General features: G+C 39.7%; 1 protein-coding gene across 1 annotated transcript in view; it reads left to right on the top strand.

The window, feature by feature from the left end:
• MYOM1 (myomesin 1) overlaps nt 1–25260 on the top strand; it is a 120440-nt gene that overhangs the window by 72206 nt on the left and 22974 nt on the right. Inside the window, exons 13-28 of the mRNA XM_080381367.1 lie at nt 883–1082; nt 2594–2650; nt 3023–3147; nt 4683–4866; nt 5879–6053; nt 8301–8422; nt 9319–9642; nt 11256–11452; nt 12226–12352; nt 13079–13263; nt 14317–14431; nt 18866–19022; nt 19960–20066; nt 20188–20232; nt 24022–24158; nt 25002–25146. Coding sequence (XP_080237493.1) covers nt 883–1082; nt 2594–2650; nt 3023–3147; nt 4683–4866; nt 5879–6053; nt 8301–8422; nt 9319–9642; nt 11256–11452; nt 12226–12352; nt 13079–13263; nt 14317–14431; nt 18866–19022; nt 19960–20066; nt 20188–20232; nt 24022–24158; nt 25002–25146 — 2402 coding nt within the window. The remainder of the gene's footprint in view (nt 1–882; nt 1083–2593; nt 2651–3022; nt 3148–4682; nt 4867–5878; nt 6054–8300; nt 8423–9318; nt 9643–11255; nt 11453–12225; nt 12353–13078; nt 13264–14316; nt 14432–18865; nt 19023–19959; nt 20067–20187; nt 20233–24021; nt 24159–25001; nt 25147–25260) is intronic.

The following is a 25260-nucleotide window of genomic DNA, read 5'->3' as shown; positions in this document are numbered from 1 at the left end:
GGGGCAAAGCGTGGGCATCCTCTGCCCCAAGCAGAAACCAGAGCCACAAAACCACCCTGAGCAAGATGGTAACAATTCCCAGAAAACAGATGCTCACAGATGCCAAGAAATCTGGGTAGGCACTGCAACATTCAGTTTGGCAGGTATCTCATTAACAATAAAAAGTCTTTCCCAAGCTGCTAGTTCATGTTCCTGTTGACCATGTTGCGGATACAGGGAAGCCATCCCCACAGGCTCCTCCTGGCTGCCTGAGCTGAAGTCACTGCAGTCCCTTCCTGCTGCTTGTTATCTCTTCTGCCAGAAAACAGCCTCCTGTCAGGTGTGAGGTTTTGCAGCAGCAGGACCAGCATCTCTTTGCAGGGTCTTGTCATTGCAGTGGCTGCAGCCACCAAACCGCAGGCTCCCTTGGCAGCCCCAGCAGCCTTTGAAGCAGGGTCCAGCTGCTTAACCCCATTCACAGCCATCTGTGTGCTGGGCTGGTCACAGAACTCACAATGGAGGTCTCCATGCCCCATGAAGCCCATCATTTTGTAGGATGTAGTGAAGCACTGCATGAAACATGAACTGGTCACCTTCTGGTAAATGTAAAAGATCCATGTAATTCATGTCACTCCAAGAATGCTAAAGCTGACACTCCTTAAGCATACTTCGGAGAGTTTAAACAGTGAATTGAGTTCTGCTCATGCGCCTTCCTCAGTTCAGGAAAGAAGGGGTGCAGCTGTGAGGGATTTAGGGCATGCCCAGATGGTACTTCATCCCTGACCCCTGGGTGCAGCTGCTTTGCTGTCACCAGTATACAACGCTGCAGAGGAAACTGGTATGAACCAGCCAAGTCTGCATTTTCCCCTTCCCGGCACTGCTCTTGTTCTTTCTATTTTTCAGGTGTGAGGTTGGCACAGCCCACTGGACCCAGTGCAATGAGACTCCTGTGAAATTTGCTCGTTTCCCTGTCACTGGTCTGATTGAAGGCCGTTCCTACATTTTCCGAGTCCGAGCTGTGAACAAAGCTGGCATCAGCCTGCCATCCCGGGTGTCAGAGCCCGTGGCTGCTCTGGATCCTGCTGACAGAGCCAGGCTTAGAAGTAAGATGTGCTTTTTGCAGGTTACCTGCGAGGTTTAAGTAATTAAAAAAAAAAAAAATAAAATATAACGATCTACTCATAAACCTTTGAAACACCACTAGAGGGAGCAATGCAAAAACAAAATATTCTTTGGAAACAGCTTTGCAAGAAATCATCTCCGTGCTCTTTGCACAAAGTGCTCTGTCGGCTGAAGTGGCTTTGGCTGGCTGTGGTGCTGTGCTCCGAACTTGCAGGAAGGGGGGAAAAAGGCACAGGAGAGCTAGTTGCCTAAAGAGACTTGCTTTTGTTCAGCCAACAAAATAGCTGAATGGATCCTGTGAATAGTCTGTCTCTGAGTCGCAGACAAGGGTGGCTCATTCTGGGCTCATGTGATGATCGAAGTCTTCCAGTAACATCAGTACAATACCAGGGTAGCCCAACAGATCCCAAGTTCCCTGCTTTCTGACATTTTGCCAGTCAAGGATATTTCTCCTGTGTCACAGACATTTTGCTTCCAAATACATCTCTCTACCCATATGCCAAAATCATATGCCTAAAATCCGATTATTTCTACTAATTTTGGAAGTCCTGTTATTTAAAATGGTGCAGTGTGAAGGGGTATTGCATGCAAGCTACAGGGCTCCCACAGTCCCAGCTTGTATGTCTACAAAGCTGCAAGCTACAGGCTGCAGTCAGATGATCATAGTTCCCATTCAAAAGAAAAACAAAAGGCCAGAGGAAGAAGGTTTGGCACTGCTGGGAAGCACTGTGCTCAGATAGACATGTGAAACCTGAAGTCTGGAGGAGACTCCTTGGTGGGAAGGGTGGAAACTGATCTCCTCCTCTCATCCTTCATGATCCAACAGATCAGCCAATATAAGGTCAAGCATGTGGAGGTGGAGAACAGAATTTGCAAAAATTATCTCTGAAAGTGCATTGACCTGGTTGATAGCTGAATGCATAACTGCAGTAATATGCTGACGTAGCGGTGCTGAGAGAGCCACCAAATCATATCAAGTGGGTATGTTGAGTCAGGCTGAGCCATTTCTGTTTGTGACTGTGACCCATGATTTGAAAGCTGGTAATGTGAGGGAAAGTGGTTAAAAAGAGACAAAGAGCAGCCTGCAGGAATTTGGCTGTTCGTTTAATGAGTGAGCTGTTAAACTAAGTGAATAAGGTATGAAAAAGACAGTTGAAGTTCGCTCTTTGAAAACTATGAGCTGAGTGAGCCAAATACCTCTGCTTGTCACCTAGGTGACCTCAGTGACGTTTCAGGAAGGAATAGCTGTTTCAGTGGATTAAATTGTCTAGCTCTATTGATCACTGAGCTGCCTTTAATATTCAAGCTGGTAAACGTACAACTAGTTTGGGTAACTAGCTTACTACGTGAGTAACAGTCACAGTAGTAACCAAAAATAGAGCTGATGTGAATCTTGCAAATGTTAATTTTGAACCACAGGAATCAGTTTTCTCATTATTTCAAAAGTTTTTGAAGTCTCCCATTCCCTTGATACCTCTGACATTTGTTTCAGGTCACCCTTCTGCTCCATGGACTGGACAGATTATTGTCACTGAGGAAGAACCTGCAGGTAAACACAGTCCTTTTGCCTACAAAAGCCTAATGTGAAGCTGGCTGAATAATTAGAACTCCCAGTGAGTTCAGTAGACTTTGGCACACACCCAAAGTCCGTTGTTCTGAGATTCACTTGACCTTGAATAACTCACAACTTGGTTGTCAAGGTGAGGTTTCATTATTCAAGACCTAACAAATAAACATGCTTAGAATTAAAACAAGGACGTTTAAAACCAATGTTTAGAAGGCTTTTAACTTTATGTTTAAAAAAAATATCAGATGCCACGGTACATTAATACTCCTATATTTTAATTAATGGCACTAATTCTGATAAAAATATGAAGGAATTAAATCCCAGTTCCCTTTCCTATTCTCCACTGTTCTTCAGAGGGTGTTGTTCCTGGTCCACCTACAGACCTCCAAGTTACTGAAGCCACCAAGAACTATGTTGTGCTTAGCTGGAAACCTCCAGGACAGCGGGGCCATGAGGGTATCATGTACTTTGTGGAAAAGGTAAAATTGGACAAAATCAGAACCATGTTGTGGCAATCTTTTACATTTCTTTTACCGTCTCTTCTGGACTTTTACTTAACTTTCATTTCCACCTAAGACTTTCAAACTAGGGCCAGGACTAGAACTCCGTCAAGATAACTGTTACTGTAGGTTAAGATAAACCAGGAAGAAAAGAAAGATGGGAAATAGAAAAGTAGATGCAGAACATGTCACACACTGTAATATCCTTTTATGAATTGTGTCATTGACCTACCCTGGAGTAGACAAGCTGTCAGACTCCCTCCATAATGAGAAAGCACAGAGCAAAGTCACATGTTTATGTATATATATCACACACACATATATATGATATATAAAATATGTATTTATATATATATATGTAAAATAAAATCTGTATAAATGAAGCTTGTCTGGTGGGACAGATTGTTAACATTTTGGATGGAGGCATTCTGCAAGAGTTTGTTGGCATCAGTGCTTTCTCCTCCAGCTGTCTTTTCATGTTTATCCTTTACATTAACTTTCCATTTGCTTCACAAGCTCAACAAAGATGACAAAATTTCTTTTCTAGAACAGCATAAGTCTGAATTTCGGTGTCCTGCTTTTCTGAGATGTTCTTGCTTGGCTGCTAGCCTAGAAAATTCTTCATTCCATCACCTTTTTTACTTGTATCTCATGGCTCACAAACTTTTTTATCAATGCTTTTCCCTATCAATCTAGAGGTGTCATCAAGGGAGACATAAATATCTTCCCATTATGTGTTTTTCATCTCTCTTACAAAATCTGGTCTAAAAGATGAGTTTCACTTAGCAACAGACTTAGAGAGGATGAATATATGAATTTTGAGTTTCCATATAAGAAAGCTTTGTAATAACATATTGCATGCTGAGTACTGAGCACTAATGTCACATAGATAATGTTCTCCTGAGAATTTGAAATCCCTCAGAAACCAGAATGATTAATTGAGATTATCCTTAATGTAAATCACAGGCAAAAATTAATCACTAATATTAATGGTATAAATGGTCCAAGTATGTAGAACTTCTAGCCACAGAAATAAAAATAATTCACAAATTAATTGCACATGTTGATTTTTTCTGGAGAATGAAGGGCAGATCCTGATTAATTCTGGAAGCCACCACAAAAAAATTGAGTGACACGAACATCTAGAAGCAATGTGGCAATGTTAGAATTTTGTTCTTTCAATGATGTTGAATGTCTGCAGAACTTATTTTGAAAGTGGTTCAGAACTGGGTGCAGTTCATAACAACATCACTTCCTTGTGGTGGAGAGGAGTTTAGCTTTGATATATTAAACCCAGTAAGATTTTATGTATGTTTTCTGGGGTAGGTAAACATTTGGCAGATTCATAAGCTTTGAAATGCATTCATTCTGCGGAAAGGCCCAAAAAGGGAACGTGACTCCCTGTTCTCCATTGCAGACATGCATTTGGTGGTCTGGGTAGAAAGTCCTGTTGGGTTAGACACTCAGCTTTTAGATGTTTTTGTTCCAAACATGGTTTCTGGGTTTGACCACAGTGCATTGCTGGCACAGAGGACTGGCAAAGGGTGAACACTGAGATCCCTGTGAAGTCTCCTCGCTTTGCAGTTTTTGATTTGGCTGAAGGCAAATCCTACTGCTTCCGAGTTCGCTGTTGCAATTCAGCTGGAATCGGTGAACCTTCAGAAGCAACTGAAGCCACTGTAGTGGATGACAAACTTGGTAAGTGTGTGGTCGTACGTATTCAATTACCTCCACGGTATCTTTTCATTTTATGATGTAATGGTTTTGGCCGAAGACAGATAGCTGCCCAGTAAACAATTCACGTATAAACAGTAGCCAGTGACTTATTCCCTTTAGCTAAAATAATTTTAGTTTGGTTGTTGAACCTTTAACGTATACTCAAATGACAGATGCAAACCAAGGGAATTAAGCTGCAAGTAATGATGCCAAGAACTGCGAAGGCTGCAAATAGTGAAAGAAAATGAATACTCAAGGAAGTAGAAAAATGTTTTGTTTTACTTACAGTCTTTATTGAAAATAAGCCCAGACATCAGCAGAGTTTAACCTTTCTTGTTCGCCAAGTTAAACAAAAGTGAGAAATTTAATACTTATGTGAATGCAGAGTCTATTTCCACTGCAAGAGAAGCCAAGATGTTCACCACAGTAAAGCATCAGTAGCTACACCTACATTAGCAATTTGTTTCCAAAGAGCAGTGCAGATTTCAATCCAGTTCCCTGATTGTCTCTGTTTACTTCATACTGTTTGAATTCTCAGAGCAGTCTGATGCACATGAACTACATTCTTTTAGAAGAGTAAACCCGCGCTTCTGAAAAACACTTTAGATGCCTTTTACACTTCGCAGGGGCATTGGTTTCTGACTTATTCTGCAGGCACAAAATCTTCAGTGTGCACCTAAACTTTTTCCCTTTTAGAAAGCTCCAAATCACATCTCTAGCGCAGATGTTCAGCACAAGGGAATAAACTAGATGTAGTTTGAAGGAAATGCCCTGAATCATAGGCAATGGAGAAATGAGGCAGCTCACCACCGAAGGCTTGAACCTACTGACCTTGTCCTGTTGTGCCAGATTACTTAGTTTAAATCAGAGGAGTTTTTTGAGGGTTAAATCTGTATTGGTTGTACTAATATAATCAAGAATAGAATGTCATCCTTATTTTATTTGTAAATTTTGACTGGCTGGTCACTGATTTATTTCTGTTTCTCTCCCACAGATATTCCCAAAGCTCCGGGCCGTATTATGCCAACTAGGAATACAGATACCTCTGTTGTTGTCACTTGGACAGAGCCCCCAGATGCCAAGGAGCTGGTTGGGTACTACATTGAGTCAAGTGTAGTTGGATCTGGCCGTTGGGAACCATGCAACAACAACCCAGTGAAAGGCACAAGGTAACAGATTTTTAAGCATGGAAATTATGGTCATCAGTTTTTGATTTACTGGAGAGATGTGCTTTCCAGCCATTAGTAGTAGTAGCAGAGTTAATCACTGTGTGGTAGCCAGCAGGCTGGAATCACTCTTGCAGATGAAGTTCATAAGAAATTACAAACACATATTTCAAACTGTGAGTCTTCTCCAAAAAGAATTTATAATCAACCTTATAATAGAAATAATTAGTCAAGGGGGAAGGAAACATGTACATTGCTAGTGAAGAAAAGAGAAGCAGCTCGCTAGTTCTAGCTGTTTTACAGCCTATCAGTTTGATGAAAAACAGTACAGTGAGGAATGACTGAAGTTACAAATGCGGAAGACTGCATAATGTTTGGAAGCAAAGTCCTTTGTTTTGGAAGACTGCTGTTAACATTTCTGGACTGTGTATCTAGAATGTCAGGAGGACATGTGGACTGTATCACACTAACAATATTGCTTTCTAACTGCTCTTGCAATTGTCAAGATACTAATGAACACTCTTAAATATTGGGTGTAAACTCACATTGCTTACTGACATGAAGCTCAGTCTGCAGTCAGAAGAAATAATCAAGATTTAAAACTTTGCAAGCTAAATCAGGTTTGGTTTTATTTGGATGAGGATGTAATATTCAGAGTCTAAAGGAGTAACTGCAAAAATTGATCACAAGTGGATTAATGTCAATCCAGAAGCAGTCCCTGTTTGTTATGACTGATTATGCTTATTTGTAATTGCTATCCATGACAACATTTATCGCAATAAGTAACACTCTGCTAAATACCCTTGGACCAATTTTTTTGTTTAGAAGGGCACTGTAAATGCTTAGTATATCAAAAGTACCTAAACCCCCACTTGCTTGAACACAAGCACAACAATTTCCTTTAAGTATTTTGTGCATTTATATTGCAACAGTTGTATGTGGTAATATTATATACTTCTATGATTTATATTGTGGTTGCATCAAGTGTTGGTGAAGTTTCATGTTGCTTTCTGATGTTAAAATATGAAATGTGATCTTTATTCATTGTAGAAATAAAAATATTGTTCTGAGTTTCTATATACTGTGATATTACTACACTGCTTAGCTTCCTATCACTGCATTTTTAGTCAGTGCAATATAATGTATGATGCAGTCAGGCACAGGCTGTCTGTAAACTTGATTTTTCTAGCTGAGTCAGTCTCAAGGCATTAGCTGTAGCTCATAGTTTGCATTATGCAGTATATTTTGATCTTCTGAAATTTGTTTTCTGCACACATCCTAGTTAAAGCAAATGATTTGGAAAAGTCTGGTTGAATGGGTAGGGAAGATTCTGCTCTGAAAATTTTGATTCAGGTTTTATTTTTTTCACTACAATAAAATTTTCATTTTTGAATATTGTTTTCCATGTTATATTTGCTTCGTACATCATTGCATGATGTCAGCATTGCTAGTGGAAGATGTGACATTATGAAGCAGAACAAAATAAAAGTAATGTGAAATAAAATACACTGAAAATACCTATTGAAAAATAAATGTTGTTTTAAATAAAGTATTTACATTCCCAAAACTCAATTTTTCTGAAAGAAATTACTCCTGTCTTGGGAAATTTTGTGTTTTCAGGGTGAATACCAGAGAAAATTGGTGAGTGTTTTTCATGTGATCATTAGGCAATCCAGTAGAAAAAATATTCTAATAAAAGAGTTTGTCTGACTTAGATTATTGTGCCATGTACGAAAGCAAGAAAGTGAAATTAAAAAATCAGACACTGCATAGCTCTTGCACAATACCCTATAATTTTTTTTGAACACTGCAATTTTTCATTTATGATTGGAAGTGAATTATGGGAACTTGTGCTACAGGTGTCTTTTAGTTATGAAGATATCCCACAAGAAAATACAGAGCTTATGTCTGCAGATTTTTGCATTGTTTCCATTAGAAAGTATGGATTGTACATAATAACAGAAGTAAGTTAGACCCTCTAGCAACACAAAAACTTGTGTATTCTTAAGAAGGAAAGACTGTTGATATATGGTATGTCTGAAGAGACATGGTTTTAGATATTATCTTTGTTGCATGTGTAAGGTGCTTAGATACTTTCTGCATTCTGACATTCATTTAAGTGACTGGGGTCATGGTTTATCCTCAGTTTTCAGAAACCAGAATACATTTTATGGAAGAAATGCTTTCTTTTCCTCTTAAGTTTTTTTAATATTCTTCATACTTTCTAATTCCTTCACTGGTTTACTTTAGATTCATTTGCCATGGGCTCGTCAATGGTGAGAAGTACATTTTCAGAGTCAGAGCTGTTAATGCAGCGGGGCTCAGTGAATTTTCACGGGATTCAGAGCCTATAGAAGTGCAAGCAGCCATTGGTAAGCTGTTTTCCATTGCTCTTTTCAATTATAAATATGTTGGGGTTTAATTAAGTAAAGATGTTTTCAGCAACTATTTGTAACTAATTGTTTTGTTTTACAATGCTATCCACAAATAATAATTTATCCATAGATCTTATGGTCTCACAGTCATAGTTTCACAGTCACTGCACTCTTGTAGACTGTTCACCTTCAACATCCAGTCTTCTTCAGGTGTTTCTTGTGACCCACTGTAAGAGAGCACTGCCAAGTTCACTTCATAGGTATCCTGGGAAATGGAATGGCATTCTGATTCTGTAATGTGGTATTTATCACCTCTAATGCACACATCCTATATACCATCAGTTACTAAGAAATTTGTTTCCATACCTAAATCTAATAATCAGTGCAATGTGTCTTTTGTAAGCCTTCTATAACCCTGTGTGTTCTCCCTTTGTTGATTAATTATTTCTGTTTACCACTGCCTGAACTAATCCATAAAGATTAATGAGATTATCGAGCCACAATAAGTTGTGTGTCTGCAACACCCTCACTCATTTGTATCAAAACCGTGTACCTCACAGCCTTAGAGCACAGAGATACAGCCTATGGCAATTTTCATCTTGAAAGGATCAGAAATATGACTTGGAAGATCTGATACAAAAACAATTGTAGCCAATGTAGATTACTATTAACTTTCCATATTTATTCTGCTTTGCTTGTGAGCAAGTTGAGAGGTATTAGGTGCATTTCAAATTTTTGTGAATGCAAGCTTAATGTTTTGTATGTAAAACCTGTGATTTGTCATACTTTGGCTGTATTGTTCACTGTATGCATTTCTTTGTTCTGTTGACTAAATGAAGAAAAAACAATATATTCTAATTCAAAATGTCTTTGCTGTTTTCTGGCAATTATAGGGGGAGGATTGCTTCATGGTGTGTGTCCTGAACTGAGTGGTAAAGCTGGTGGACTAACAGACTGCACTATCAGCTGGGAAGGCATGCATGAGTCCTCCCAGCCTATCTTTGACACAGATGCTTTGCTAAAACGCAATGCTAAATTTAATAAAGACACACTACCCAGTAGCTCTGACAAACTGGGGAGAACAGGAGACAATAACATGAGAGAAATGGTTAAAGATGCTGTCACATCTGCACCACAAAATATTGCTGCTAAGCAGGCAAGTAAGTCTCGACCTGGGAATCTTTTGACACTGGAAAAAGTGACAAAGAAAGATACAGGTGAGAGTTAATAAAATAAATAGATTTCACTGCTTTGTTACATCCACTTCAGACAGTTATAACCTCTGCTTGTCCATGCCACAAGTGAAAGCGCTCTCCAGTGATGCATCTTCTATCAGACCCATTAATTACATGCTCCGTTAAGATCATTGTGCGTGGAATAGTATTGGAGACCACTTTACAAACTTAGTGACTACTGAAAGCGAAACCTATAAATGTGTTTACTAATTTAATAGCTTGCTTGACTACATATCAATGTATTATTTCTAAGTTACTTCAGTAATTTGTTAGGTGTTTTGTTACCTAGCCTCTGGGTTATGTATGTGTGAAGGAAAAAAAATTTGATTAGGATGGTAAGCATGTGTTCTGTTAGGATGTATGAAGATCCTTTGTGGATTTATGCCTAAGCTACAGCTTATCCTGTGAGACACAGTGCTAATGAACATTGTGTTGTATCTCTGACTGACAGCAATATGTAGTGAGGAAAATCTATCAAGCTGCAGGTACACACACAAAATCGTGTTTTATGTTGTCAACACCTAAATACCCATTGTGCCTGAGAAATGTGGAGGCTTGAATTTCATATAGGTCCTGGTACCTGGCCAGTGAACTGAATTCCTCCCCAGGCCTCTGAAGTGAGACTCAAAAGTCTTATGCAAAGCACTGAAGAGAAAATGAAGTGGAGGCGCCTGGGGCTAGCTGGCACTGACATAAAACATGAAAGACAAAAGGAAACATCTATGATGTAGGATTTCTATCAAAAGAACTTAAGGGTCACAAGTAGGGCTCTTCACTGGTCCATGACATATTGGGTGTGGGCAAGCATTTCCCCACTAGATACAGAAAATTCTTTATAAGAAAATGGGTTGGGATGAAGTTAATGATTTCTGTGTTGTTAAAAAAAAAGTAAAATTAAAGAAAGAGACTAAAGAGACTATGCCACAGATTCTTTAATGTAAGTTCCAGTAACAGACATGTTCCCTTTCTGGTCAGTCTACAGTGCCTATGATCACACTTCCTTCCACTAAAGGTAAGATCATGTGATGGGTGCAATGATAAAATTTGCATAGTGTGTAAATTTAAAAGAAAAAAAACCAAAAAAAAAAAAGAATGAACAGATAAAGTCCATTCTCAGAAGGGAAGAATGTGGGCCTATTTTTAAAAAAAAGATACAACAATCAATACAACAAATATTGTATGTGTGAAAAAAGGGTTTGCTTTCAGCAAAAGAAACCAAATCATTGCATCTCCATTTTTTTTTACTTTTCCTGTAATATTAGTTTTAGTTCCTCATTCTTCACAGTTTTGAAGCGAGTCGTGAGCACTTACATCAGAGCTGCAACTGCAATGCATTTTTTCACTATGTATCAGCTTGCTTCTCAAAAAACAAACAATCCTGAAAACTAATTCCTGTGCAGTTTAGACTTCTTCAATTGGTTTATGGAAGCTTTTATCCTGCATTTCTTATTCCAGCTCCAGAAATTTCCCTTGACCATGTAAATATTGTCCTAATTAGGAAATGCAGGATGGGAGCCACCTGAATACGGTAGCTGAATGCCAGTCTAACTATCAAAATATAACTTCCTATTTATGTATTATTCACATTGAAACAGCTGCTCCATCTCCACCTTATGACATCACGATACTTGAGAGTGTTCGTGACTCGATGGTATTGGGATGGAAACAACCTAAAGTCATTGGTGGAACAGAAATTACCGGCTACTACGTGAATTATCGTGAAGTGGTTGATGGAGTTCCTGGGAAATGGATGGAAGCCAACATCAAGGCCATTAGTGAAAGGGCGTACAGGGTAAGAGGTTAATTTCTGTTATTGCTGTGGGTGCAGATAATATTTCCAAAACAGACCTGAAAAGCAGATTCAGATGAATTATGATTCAGTGTACAGATTGCTGTTCAGAGGGTTTTATATCTGTGATAACAAATTTATTTAGCTCTGTTAAACGTCTATGCAAAATGGTCTGTGCACTTATCTGTTAGTCTGGCACCAACTGTCATCTGTGAATTCACTACTCTAGACATAGCCTGATCTTTTGTAAGTCAGCTCCTCACAACAAATGGCATTCCTACTGGGCTTGGTGGACCTACCCCAGTGCTTGCTGGTGCTGGAACCAGCTCTGTGCCAGCTGTGTTCTGTGATCAGTTCTTGACCCAATTTAAAGACAGAGCTAGCTACAACCTTGTTGAGCTGCTTCACAAATGAAAAGCAATGCCAGGACTGAGTTGCACCCCACTGTGAGGACACCTCTTGCCTTAAGTGAACTTACTCCGTATTAAGAGACAGATTAATGTGATTGTTGAGCAATACCCTGCTCCCTCCCTGGCTACCAAAGTGTCTATCAATAGGAAAAAGGTTACAATTAGAGCATGCCGAGACCACTCATGTATGCTCCATTGTGGATTAGGGGAAAAGCCAAGATAGTTATCGCCTTATGTATGATGTCAATAACGCTTTCATCTGTTCAGGCACTTAAAAGCACACTCATGGGTTCAATAATTGTCATTGTGACTTTTTTCTAAAGCCGTAATCCAAAGTTAATAAGTACCATCTCGTTAATTCTGCAGATTCAAAACCTGAAGGAAAACATGGTGTACCAGTTCCAGGTGGCTGCTGCTAACCTGGCTGGGGTTGGGACACCCTCCCTACCCAGCCAGCCCTTCAAATGTGAAGAATGGACCATTGCTGTACCTGGTAGGATCCTGAGTGGGAGATGGAGGTTACTCACAGCCCAAGGGTGCTCTGCAGTCGGTTGCCTAAGTTCTCAATGCTTTCAGTTTCCAGGGGAGTCAGTGGGCACTGAAGTTCATACCTAGGCTTGAATCTCCATCACTTTGATTTAGTACATTTACAATGATACATTAAACAATCCATGTTTAATCAGTAGCATTTTACAAGCAGCTTGTATTTTCTTTATCTTTCCTGCTTGGCTCCTGAACTGTGTCTGCCACTTTGCTTCCTAGTTTAAATGGTAGGCATAAATACCTGTCTAAGGTACAGGGCAGAGAAGAATGAGGTCCTGCAACCCTTGTCTCTGGTCAAGATCGCTGGCCTTTTAACACTAGTTGAAATGAATGAGAACAACCTTCATTGACTTCAGTGGACTTTAGAGCAGTCCTTGAAGCAGCACATTAGCTTAATAATTAACTTATTTCCCTGAGTTTGGAGATTACTTATTTGTTTTGTTTGTTCATAAATATTTGATCAAGATACCAGCCTCAACGATTTTTTGTTTTTTTGGGGCTAGTCTTTTTAATAGGCAAGGGTTGTATTTATATCAGGTCTAGATATGATACAGAGGAGCTGTACATATTATGTCAGCTCTAGGTGTACAACATGGTGTCTGGTTTTGTTTCTGAAGTCTGCACTAGCTCCTTTGGGATTTGTTTTGATATCACAACTTCAACTTTTACCTTTCAGGGCCACCCCATGATGTCACATGCACAGAAGTTAGGAAGGACTCTTTGGTTTTACTGTGGAAGGAACCAGTTTATACTGGTCGTAGTCCCATAGTTGGTTATTATGTTGATATGAAGGAAACTGAAGCAAAGGAGGAACACTGGAAAAGTGTCAATGAGAAGCCACTCCAAAAGAAATTCTTGAAGGTAAATTGCTTAAGATTCAAATACTGGTATAACAGTATAACCTTGAAGAAGTCAGCCTTCAATAGCATCTTCCTGTGCTGATCATGGTTCCATTTAATAAAAGACATAGTAGTCTATGTTGTGCTAAGGATATATACTTGTAATGCCTGTATAGTCAGAGAAGACTGTAACTCAGAAGACAACCTGGTATGACAAGGCTAAAAATAAAAGAAAGCACTGCTAAACCCAAATACCACTCTTGTAACACAGGAGGCATCCCTAGCATTTTCTGGTTCAAGAGCAAGATAGGTATGGCAACAGATGGCACAAAACCAGATGCCATGATAATGTGGCAGGTGATCATTTCTAATAGAAAGTACCTTCTCACATTTCACAGCAAGTTAAACCCAAGCTTTTTGCACTATTATGCTACATCATTTTGTGGAATGACTTCTAAATTAGGGTTCAGCAGTATCTCAGTTCTAGAGGTATGTCTGAAGTAGTTTTGCTATTTGTATGCTTTTCAGAATATTTGAAAGACAACTCATTTTAAAGTGTGATCCTTTTATATAGGTTTAAAAGGAGTATCCACAGATGTTATAATGTCAGTATGATTCCTGAAGTCACTATAATTAAATCTGTACAATTAAATGCCCTTCTGTTTCTGAATAGGTGTGGCTGCCACTTATTACCCTGATAATTTCATTTTTAAAAGCCAGATCTACCTGCAGTAAAAGACTATGATGTTTCAGAGGTCAAGGTACATGAGTTAAAAACATCCTGTTCCAATAACAAGGCTCCTTTTGCAAAGAAATCGATGACAGTGATGACGCTGTCTAAACGTTAGCTATGCATACAAGGAAAGAGCAAGCCATACAGATTAGTCATGTCACTATGGAACTGGAAAAAAAAAAAGAGGAAGAAATATTTGTCCACTGTAAAAGAAGGGGGGGGGGGGGAAAGAAAAAAAAAAAAGGAAATATAACTATCAACTATCCAGGCTGATCTGTAATAAGTGTGGAATTAAAATCAGTGTTTTGTAACACATAGTGTATATATATTTGCTTCCTCCAGATAGGTGGCCTAAAACAAGGTGTGAGCTATGTGTTCCGTGTGCGGGCAACAAACCAAGCTGGTGTTGGGAAACCATCTGATGTCACAGATCCTGTCGTAGCTGAAACACGACCAGGTTTGTTAGAAATACTTCCTCTTTTTCATCATATTTAAACAGGTTCCTGTTTGTGTGATGTGTTTGCACACGGGCTGCATGCAGTTTGACCCCCCTCAAGTAAAACTTTTTTACTAAGCAGGAAATGAGTTAAGGGTAATATTTGACTTTCATGTCTGGTATATTTTAAGGTCAGAACAGATTGTCTAACACATCCAGGGATACAAAAATACAATAAAGCTGTAAGATTTGCATATAGCTATAGATAGATGCATAAGCAGAGGACCCACTAAGATCAGCTCGACCAAAAAAGGGTACAATTGTATATTTTGCCTTTCCTATAGTAAACTGGTTGTTTATGCTTTATCGTTCTCCTTTCTTTAACTTCTGTAATATGTCTGAGGAAAGAAAGGGTCAAAGAAATTACTTTTTTTCCCTTGGCCTTTAAAATAAAGATTTCAAAAATGTAATGAAGTCACTTTGGAGGCCTCTCTCAGTAGGAATTCAAGTGCAACTTGCTGGAGTCATCCTTGAAGGCTGGCTCCAGCATGGCTATAATGCCAGCAAGAAACGCAGGAACTGGTGCAGAGGCAGAATCTCCACACCTGGAATTTCAGAAAACTTCTGAGTTTTATTTAGCTGTACAGGTAACATTAGTGACTTTGATCGAAGTCAACACCTTTTTGTCACTAAGTCCCTAACAGAAAACACAAGCATGGGCTTATGGCTTAGTCATCTATAGACTATTTTAGAAGTGGAGGGTCCTACAAGGTGGAGAAACAAACTCCCCGATATTTTAACCAAATTTAGTATAAGGTCAGTATGACGCAAGAAGGTACAGAGGTACAACCCAGCCTGGATCCACCACACACCCTTTTTCCCCTGACAAGTTCCCTTCCTTCAGCTGCAGATTTTCATACCTGATCCCACCTGGGAAGGTTTCTAAGAGCCTTACCAGGACAGGAACGGAGGCAGGAGCGGGCTGTGGGCAGGCAGCAGGCAGGGCAGCGCGGGGGCCTGGGGCAGCGGGGCACGGGGAGCACAAGTGGCAGCGTGGGGGCACAGGCGAAGGAGGTCCCTAGCTGGGCAAAGAGCCGACTGACCTGTCTGCACAGTCAGGCTGATAGCTGCTCCTGCCTGGAGGAACAGTCGGGTTTTATTTGGGGTGGTATTGACTGTGAGGTGTTGAGCAGCCATCACTGCCCATCAACAGTTCCCATTCCCACCTGGCTGTCTCAGGAGCATTTCCTTGGGATCATTCCCCTGCTTCTGACTCCCAGCTCCATTTTTACATCTCCTATTCCTGCAGCAGCACTGGCCCAGCTCTTATAAATGCCTGGTCTTTATGTCCAGGGTAATCCTGAGGCTGTAAGTCAAGAAAGTCTGAAAAAGGAAGTCTGAAGCTGGGGTGTAAAAGAACTGGAAAACTCAGAGTGGGGAGGCTGGGGTGACTGCCTGTGAGACCATTACAATTCAAAACAACACACCAATGTAAACTTGTGAAGATGATCATCACGACAGAAAAAAAAATTGTACAGTGATTTCCGTGTTCACTTAAATGAGATGCACGCCCACCTGGCAATATAAACTTGAGCAGAACATTTGGTTTACAGACCTCACCAGTAGAGAAGAAGCTACATCTTGGGATCATGGCCTTTTAGCAAGTGAGGCCAGGCTTCACAGGTGTAATGTCTGAGGGATCACCAGCAAGTCAGGGTTTGGCACAGTGAAATCTCAGGGAAGCTGGAAATGGCTTACTTGTACAAACCCGGTTGACCCATATTTTGAGCAGAGATCTGCAGATATGGCATCCCCCAAACTAATCTTCTTAAAAGTATTAAGAAAGGACAAAAGGCTAATTAAAATAATTATTTCAGAAAGCAATCTCTTGGGGAGGCTGCCACCTTTCTTACTCAAACCACACAAATCTCAAGAACAATCATACAACTTTTTAAAAATTATCACAAGTCTTTGAGTGTTGCCCAATGAATTCTGCCTTTATTACCACCCTGGATGAAGACAAAATAGTGTCAGATCTCTCTAGACAATCCCTGCTAGTATGTTGCTTTTTGGCAAATGTGTAAAATCACAAGATGTCTGAGCTGTCTAATCAAAGAACGTAAGTAAATAATATCCTAAATTAAAATATTTGCATACAACTGGTACTAACTGTCTTTATCCACTGAAATGTGTAAGTATAATGATGCGATACTTTACATCTACCTTCTCCTGTTTGAAAACCACATTTAATTTTTACAGTTATCTTCTAAAATTAAATTAAAAAACCCACCCATATAAAAAAATACCAATCCAGGCTACCTTTGAACCCCAACTTTGTCTTTAGACAAAAGCACTTCAGTGTGTGTGTATATTACAGGAAGCAGGGGAAATGCAGACTGCAACTCTTCCCCATTGCTGCCCTCAGTCCTTGTGCAACTTTGTGCAAAGCAAAAATTGTGATTCTGCATCAGTCACTTGAGAAAGGCTTGAACCTCAGAAATTGATGGAACCTTGTCCTGTTCAGCTTTTCTGACTAGCTGTATTCAAAATGGTGCCGTTAACTCCAGTGTTTTGAGGCTGTCTGCTTTACCTTCATGCTACCTCTTTCCTTTTAATGCATTAAACCACTCAGATAAATGGAGATTTGATATGACATCTAAGTATTTTATTTCTTATGATGACTTTAAGAGAGGCTCTAGGTGATATGTTGAAACCACCAAGCTGTCTAGAGGAGGGTAACTACGACTGCCTCTTTGGTTCCACTTTATAGGATAGATGGAGACCTCTAGTCAGTAATTTAAACAGATATTTTTTTTTACTCGTGTAAATATTAGAGGTAAATGCCATCATCATTTCTGGAAATAAATGCTATGTATTGTTATCATAATGAGAATGCCGTAAAACAAATATAAAACATCCTGTCCTTCAAATGAACCTTCTGGCTGTAATTCTTTGCACATTGCATAAACTGTCATAAAAAGATTCATGTGCTAATGATCTACAGGAAACTAAACATTAATGAAATGTCAAGTGATGAATTTGCATATAATAAATTAAATTATAAAAAAATTGCAAATATGTTGCTGCCTAGTAAAATACTTGTAGACCTTAGACTTCATTTATCAAATATTAGTACTGAGTGCTTCATTACTGCAAGGGTTGGTAAATAACAGTACCAAAATGGGAATATTAATCTCATCTTTCATTAAATGGTTATGCCAAATTATAAAGACTAAGGAAGCTGCATGTACACAAATTGTCATTAGAGGAGCTACTCACAGTGCTGGAAAGGACCTGAATAGTATTAGGGTGATGAAACAGAGATCTCCTTGTATGCTTGAGGCTCATTAAGAATTATGCTGAAAATAAAGCATTTAATCTCAATGTCAGGAATAAGGCTTTTGTCTTTAAGGTACAATACTTTGTGGAAAAGTGTGTCATTAGCATTCTGGGCAGCCCAGAATTGTCTTAGGCTAAGTAACATAACATGAGTGGCCTATTCAGATGCAAGATCCAGCTCAGAGCTGTTTGGAAAAGGAGGCTGGACGTTCTCCAGCACCTCTCAGTGCACATGCTCTCCCTGACATTCTCAGACAAGTTGTTGAAATGAAAATTAATGCCACAGATGACGGGCTTGCTGAGCCTCCCAAATCGCAGACAAAATTCCCTCAGCTTCACTAGGATGCGAGGGATCAGTATAGAGGTGCCTTTGGGTTTCTGATCTGAGATTCAGCCCCAGGGCCTTTTAGAGGACAAACTGGGTCACCTTATCCAGCTCAAGGACTGTAGGTACTGGCAAAACAGGGTGGGCGACTTAAGCAGCTAATTGCAAATATTCGCTCCCTTTGTGGGCCCAGGATTAATGCTGCAGACGGTAGCAGGGCCAGGTGCCAAGCACAGCAATTAAACCAACCTCCCGGAGTGAAGCCAGAGTCACTGAAAATGTGCCTCAGTTGCACAAGTGTGCACTGCTAGGGTAACTCCATTGTTTCCTCTTCTGCCTCCTGCACCTCTTCAAACACCCACATTTGCACACGGTATTCCCTGTAGAAGTTCTTATCTTACTAGAGAATAATAAAATCATGACGTATAACAAAAGTTCTGTCTACCCCTTACCATGGAAAATACTGCTATTTAATATTTCAAACATTTAGTGGATTTAAAAGCCTGCTTTATTTTTTTCCCTTCAGATTTTTCCAGAACAAATATAACTCTCATGTAGGCTTAGACTTGCTCAAATAAACCAGTTGATTTATGATGCTCTTTAATCTTTGGATTAGAATAAGAACAGTTCTTGTGAATCAAAAGATTGAGGATGCCAATGTTTGCAGCAGTTGATGTGCCAGCTGAGAAAATGGCAAGGATCTGTTTTAATCCACCCTATGAATGATATCTATATGCATTTGTTTCCTGGCTTCTCTGAGAAAATGGAATTGCCTTGTTCTGCTCTTTCAGGAACCAAGGAAGTGGTGGTTGATGTAGATGACAATGGAATAATTTCCTTGAACTTTGAATGTGACCAGATGTCTCCAAACTCTGAGTTTGTTTGGTCCAAGAATTATGAACCAATTGCGGATGACTCCCGACTGAATATCGATACCAAAGGTGGAAAGTAAGAACCCTCAGGGGCAGCAATAGTTTCATGTTTGAGAGATCTAGACTGGTCACAGAAATCCATCCTTTTGGATGTATGACCTCAGTAAGAGGTACCTCTGCCTCCATTACTGTAAGGCTACTTCATGAGTATGCTGTTCTCTAGCAAGTCCACATGCAGACCATTAGGAAGTTGTAACTTGCACAGAATGAGTCAGATCTCCTGTTTAGGCAGTTTAGTTATGTTGAGGCATAGGAAGGGAAAATCTGTGTTCTGTCAGCCTATAACCTGTTAATCGAGGCAAATTATTATTATTATTATTCCTATTGTTATTATTTTAAGTCTCCAAAGGATAAAATTACTTGGCTGCTTGCAAAATGCTTTTGCCATGTAATACTCTCACAATTTTTGGAGGTGCTGTAATAAGCAAGACTCTCTTCTGACAGCATCACCACAGCCTGATTTGGTAACTTCTTAATGCTCTACAAGCCTACTCTGTTTCTTCAGGCTTTTAACAGAGAGGAAGAAGTGGCAAAGGCACAGGTTCAGTCTATGAAGTGCCTCTGTGCTCTTCTAGCTCTAGAAACCATACAGAAAGAAACGGTGCCTCACCACACTCATGGTATTGCATATGAAAATTGAATCAGCCTGTACTTAAATCTCCTTCCACGCTCACCCAAGACTTGACAGCGTGTTTTTAAGCATTCTTGAGCTAGGTTAAACTAGCTATCTCCAGCACTTTTGGTGCTATCTGAGAGTTGTGCCATCTCCACTTGCGCCACACGTGATAGGACCTACCCTGGTTTATACTGGCCAGAGCCCTGCATTTGCCTCTTCAGTCAGAGCAAAAGCTAATACAAGACTATTCTTATCTGGTGTTATAGACATAAGGGAAGGGGTTGGTTCAGACTGATCTCATCTTTCTATCAAAATGCTTTTTTTTTTCTTCCTAAAGGTCAAAAGCTATCTTTAAGGATCTTGGAGAAGATGATTTGGGCATTTACTCTTGTGTTGTTACAGACACTGATGGAGTCTCATCAAGCCACACAATTGATGAGGAAGGTAAACACAATGTCTATTAAGCATGTCTGTTTTGCTTTCACATCTGTTTTTCCCTCCTGCTGTGTATCTCAGACCTATAAGGCATACACACCTTGTATTATTTCTTTTATGTCTTTTGCAGAAATGAAACGCCTGCTTGCTCTGAGCCATGAACGCAAATTCCCAAGTAAGTGAATCAAATACGTCTGTAGGGAAATGTTCTGCATGCAGTGGGGTATCACAAAGCTCCTGCCACCATCAGCTGGGGAAGTCACTATAGTATTTTCAAGTGAAAGTGGTTTTGCATTAAAAATCTAAGATTCCTTTTTTTTTTTCTCTTTCCTTCAGTACATTTGGGTATTACTGATGTTCTTCCTGATTTGTTGCAGGCTACTGGTCTAGGCATATAGTAAGTCTGTATAACAGCTGGAGAATAAGTATCCCATTGGCTTTGTTTCTTCTGTGGAACTCGGCACACCTAACCTGATTTGAAAACCAGAATTTGAAAAATTCTCTAAGTTTGCTCCAACTGAATTTAATATAAGTTAAATTTAAGGTTAACAAAGCTGTAGTAAATTCTGATGTAATTATATATATATATATATATATGCAGAATTATCCTGACGAAATGAATTCCTCCCCTCTTTCCTGTAACACTTGACAATATGAACAACCTTCCTGCTGTTTAGGGTGGTATATTTGTCAACCCCACAGACTTTCCATAACCTTTGTGATATCCTGATAGTAGCACAACTTGGTTATTTTCATTGGAATGTAATTTGAATAATTTGGAAAAAAAAAATTGGATTGTGTGATGAGTCCTGTTATACACAATGAGACAAGATGTGAACCTGGTCTCATGCTCTCCCACGGCATTCTTTTCTTTTTCATTCTAGGCATGAAAACTCTTGCTTATGTTTTAACATCTTCAGCTTTGCATATGCACTGGTGGCACCTCTGCCAGCTCAGCCCACATTGCGCCTCTCAGCCCAGTCAATACTTGGATGCAGAAGTGGCCTTTTTGCCCACATCATCTCTCTCATTTCCTTCTTGTCTTTTCCATATCAGCTCTACTCTTCTCATCATATTATATCACCTTTTGACAGCTTAATGACAGCCCAAGCATCCCCTTGTTTACTCCTGCTCCTCCCAGTTCTTTCCTCCTAATTATATATTCACATTTAAAGACAGTCATCACAAAACCTTCCTGTTGTTGCATGTCCTGACGTGCCCTGACCCTTCTCTTCTGAGTGCTCTTCCATGCTCTGTGTTCATAACCAATGTCACAAAATAAGCTCCTCAGGACATAGATCATGTCTTTTTTTTTTTTTTTTTTTTTTGCATTGTACTAGGTAACAGGACACTTCTAGCTGTGTATGAGCTTCCAGGTAGCACAGGCAATAAGGGAGATCACTGCAGAATATATCTTTAAGGAGGAAACTATCTTACTTGCTTTGGCCATTCCAGGCCCTGTGGACACTAAAAAAAAATAAATAATACTACAAACAGAGGTTGAGATATACCTGGCTATGCCTATGAGGCTAGAAAAATAATGAGCTTCTATGGATCAACGTGAAACCTTAGTCATATCTCCAGATAATATGTTTGAGGATTACCCAGCTTCTTTAAAAAAATTAGTTGCTAGGCATTTCTGATTCAACATGAGCTCCTGTGTGTTGCTTTGTTTGTATTTCTGAACTGCACTTAATTGTAACTTCTGCTTAGAAATATCTGCAGCCTTACAGAATGCAACTAAGTATGGACATGATAGTGTACTGGTGCTAGGTAAAAATAAATTGTTCTAGCTCTTCAATTGAGCAGCTGCCTGAGGACTCCCTCTGAAGTCCTCAGAGTAACTTGTGATGCTATACAAATCGGATGTAAAACCTGGCAAACATGATGGCTGGAAAATGCCTAAAGTGGCTGTCAGTCAGTGCTTATGGAAATAGCTTAAAATAAGACTTTTGCTCATGGAGGACTGTAATGCAGGTTTGTCCAGTTCATTTGGGTGGAGAAGTGAACAGCCTTTTCCCAGAAAAGAATTCTCTTGCATCCTTTCAGCCTTTTATTTAACAGCTTTTGAGACACTTTCCTCTTTTCGCTGTTAGAATAAGATATTCATAGTTAATTACATGCAAACCAAGTGGGTGTTTAAAATTGCCATAGAGCTGACAATGAGACAAAAGCAGTGCAGCCTGATATCTATTCACACCTTCTCCCTCTTACTTCCACTGTCTTCCATAGTATTTCAGTCGCTTTGTTTGGAGAAATTATGCAAGACCTGAGATTCCTTCTGTTTCTTATGAGCAAAGTGATGTGCTGGGTGAGAAAGCATCACATGCACCACTTGCACTGCTGAGGCACACTCCTATGGGGTCGTTCTTTGCCTTGCTCCCTTGTGGTAATGCTGTCCCTTCAGGCTCCAGGCTTTCCTCTTTCTGGTTAAGCCTGTGTCTTTTTCATAGAATCATAAAATCATCTAGGTTGGAAAAGACCTTTAAGATCATTAAGTCCAACTGTTAACCTAGCACTGCCAAGTCCACCATTAACCATATCCTTAAGCACCGCATCTGCGTGTCTTTTAAATACCTTCAGGGATAGTGACTCAACCATTTCCATAATTCTCTTTTTTCCCCTCACCTCCCAGAAGCCTTATTTTCACCAGAGATGGGTCCTGTGCTGCTCAGCACACCCGCAGGTGTGGGAGTGCGTAGATGCGGCAAAGGGGTGCGCGTGGGAAAGAAGGACGTGGGGGGTCCTTACTCTCAGACTTTGTTTGGCAGTGGGATGGGATGGCAGCTTTGCTCCAGAAGGCACCCCAGTTGTTTAGTATGGTGCCAATGGAAAGATGAGAGTAATTAGACACTGCTTCAGTCCCAGTCCTCTCTTGCTGTAGCCGGGCCGTTGCATACACGGAGCTAAAAGAACCAGCCCTGCCCTGGGATTTGTCTGGGAGGTGTGTCTTTACACTATCACCAGGCTATATCATCAAGCATTTTGCAATGTGTTTGTACACTGTCCTCAGCTGTTCCATGTTACACCCTAGCGATGCAGACTTTACACTGCTGTGAAAGCGGAGACTGGGGGAGAGTTCACATACAGCATACATACTTCCCAGAGTATGATTTCTGTGAAGAACCTGAGCATTCACTAAGACAGCTAAAAATGATGGAAGCCAATAAAATGAGCAATATCAGAGTCTAAATGATCATGTTTAATGTTGCTGATTAAGACATCTTAAATGAAAAATTAAAGTGGATGCAAGCTGAAGGCTTTTACTAACAAGAACAAGGAAAAATGGAAAAAAATTTAAAAGATACTAATATTATCTATGGTATAGTACCCTTTACACTATTTTTTTCCTGCTAAGACAAATAATTGGTCCATATGTAGGGGTTTCCATTATTTATAGGTAAAGAAAATGTATTGGGGAGATCGAGGGTATGTTATGATACATGGTAAATTCTGGAGGTAGAGGTACTGCTCAGCAAAGGATCAGAGTGCTTACAAAAATATCCCAACCTGCAGCTCAGCAGCTGACTTTCTAATCTGGCTTCATGCTTGGGGTTTATTTTTGTGGTTTTTTCCATTGAACAGTTCACTGTCTTAGAGCAATATTGTTAGGCAACTCATTAAACATGGGTCTGTGCCATACAGACTCACATCATGCTGCAGAGATAGTTGCAGTTTACCTTTGAAATAGCCTGGTATCAGAATGGAGCATAACTCGAATCCTGAACACTTCCAGTCTGTACAGACCTAGTGATTGAAGGATCAAAAGATTAAATCTTGACTCTCATCCCATGTATATGTGGGTGGAGGGGCATTCTGTCTATATGAAGAGCTGTCATAAGTTAGTTACCTTGCATGCAGTACCTGAGTATGAAAGGAAGAAGTGGTGTTCTGAGCATAGAAGAAAATAGTTGTTGGGGCACAGGCAAAGTATATGCCTTATTCTTTTCTTTCTTCTTTGTAGCTGTCCCACTTGCCTCTGAGTTGGCAGTGGAAATTTTGGAAAAAGGAGAAGTGAGATTCTGGTTGCAAGCTGAAAAACTGTCTGGCAATGCAAAGGCCAACTTTGTTTTTAATGATAAGGAGATTTTCAATGGAGAGGTAAGCCTTTTCATTGCTCACATGTGTTTGCATTTTTATGAGTATCAATGAATATTAATGTCTCTGTCTCAAATATACTTCCAAATAGTGTTCCACATTAATGCATTTTCATGAGAAATAACATATGTAATTGAAAGCATCATTAGAAAGGTTTTGTCCATAGTTCTGAGCTCCAGATGAATTCTACTGGGCACAGTTTATAAAGTGGAGTTAAATGACTTCCTGCCATCCTTGTGAGTATCACGTTCCGTTAACTAGTGGTGATCATACGAGTTCCTGCAACAAGTTAGTCCCAGGTAAGCAGCTACTGTGATCTTGAAGGAGTCACTGCAGTAGCCCAGATTCATCCTGTCTCCTTCATCTATGGCCCTAGCAAACCTGTGTGCTTGGTTCTCACCTCTCTTTGCTGTTTGGAGGAATTTATTACAGCAGAGCATGTTACTCCCACAGACATGACATGGCATGCTTTTGTTGCAACACTGATGTCAGGTAGAAGGCAGAGATGGAACATTCTACACAATAGCTTGTAAAAGTATAACCATCTTCAAATAAAGTGTTTTTCTGAAGAGGTGCAAATCTAAACCTTTCTAATGAAAAAGAACATGGTACATACATACAACAGGCATGTCACGTGCTTGTATAGTACCATTAAATAGGCTTCACCTTTAACAGATTTCTTATTTATTTGGTTATACATTTAAAGCTGGAGCTAGAGATAGCGGGAATCTGAATAAGTGGGAATTAAAGAAAGCAGAATTTCACCTGAAGATACTATATAACATTTGACAAATATTTTCTGACTCTGATATCCATTAATCATTGCTTTACTTTCCATTCCTGAAGAAATATAAAATGAAGGTGGACCAGAAGACTGGCCTTGTTGAAATGATTATGGATAAACTCGAGGACAAGGATGAAGGGACTTACACTTTCCAGCTGCAGGATGGAAAAGCAACCAATCAATCCAGCCTTGTCCTAATTGGTGATGGTAAAGTGATCTATATTATGCAGTAGGCTGGAAAAATTATCCTGAGGTTACCTCAGCTGTCATCTTCACTTTCCACTGTTTTCAATACTAATAGATGTTCCAGTGTTTTTTCAT

The sequence above is a fragment of the Falco punctatus genome (genome assembly GCF_963210335.1).
Source record: "Falco punctatus genome assembly, chromosome: 3".
Taxonomy (NCBI): domain Eukaryota; kingdom Metazoa; phylum Chordata; class Aves; order Falconiformes; family Falconidae; genus Falco; species Falco punctatus.
This window is presented reverse-complemented; position numbering and strand designations above follow the sequence as displayed.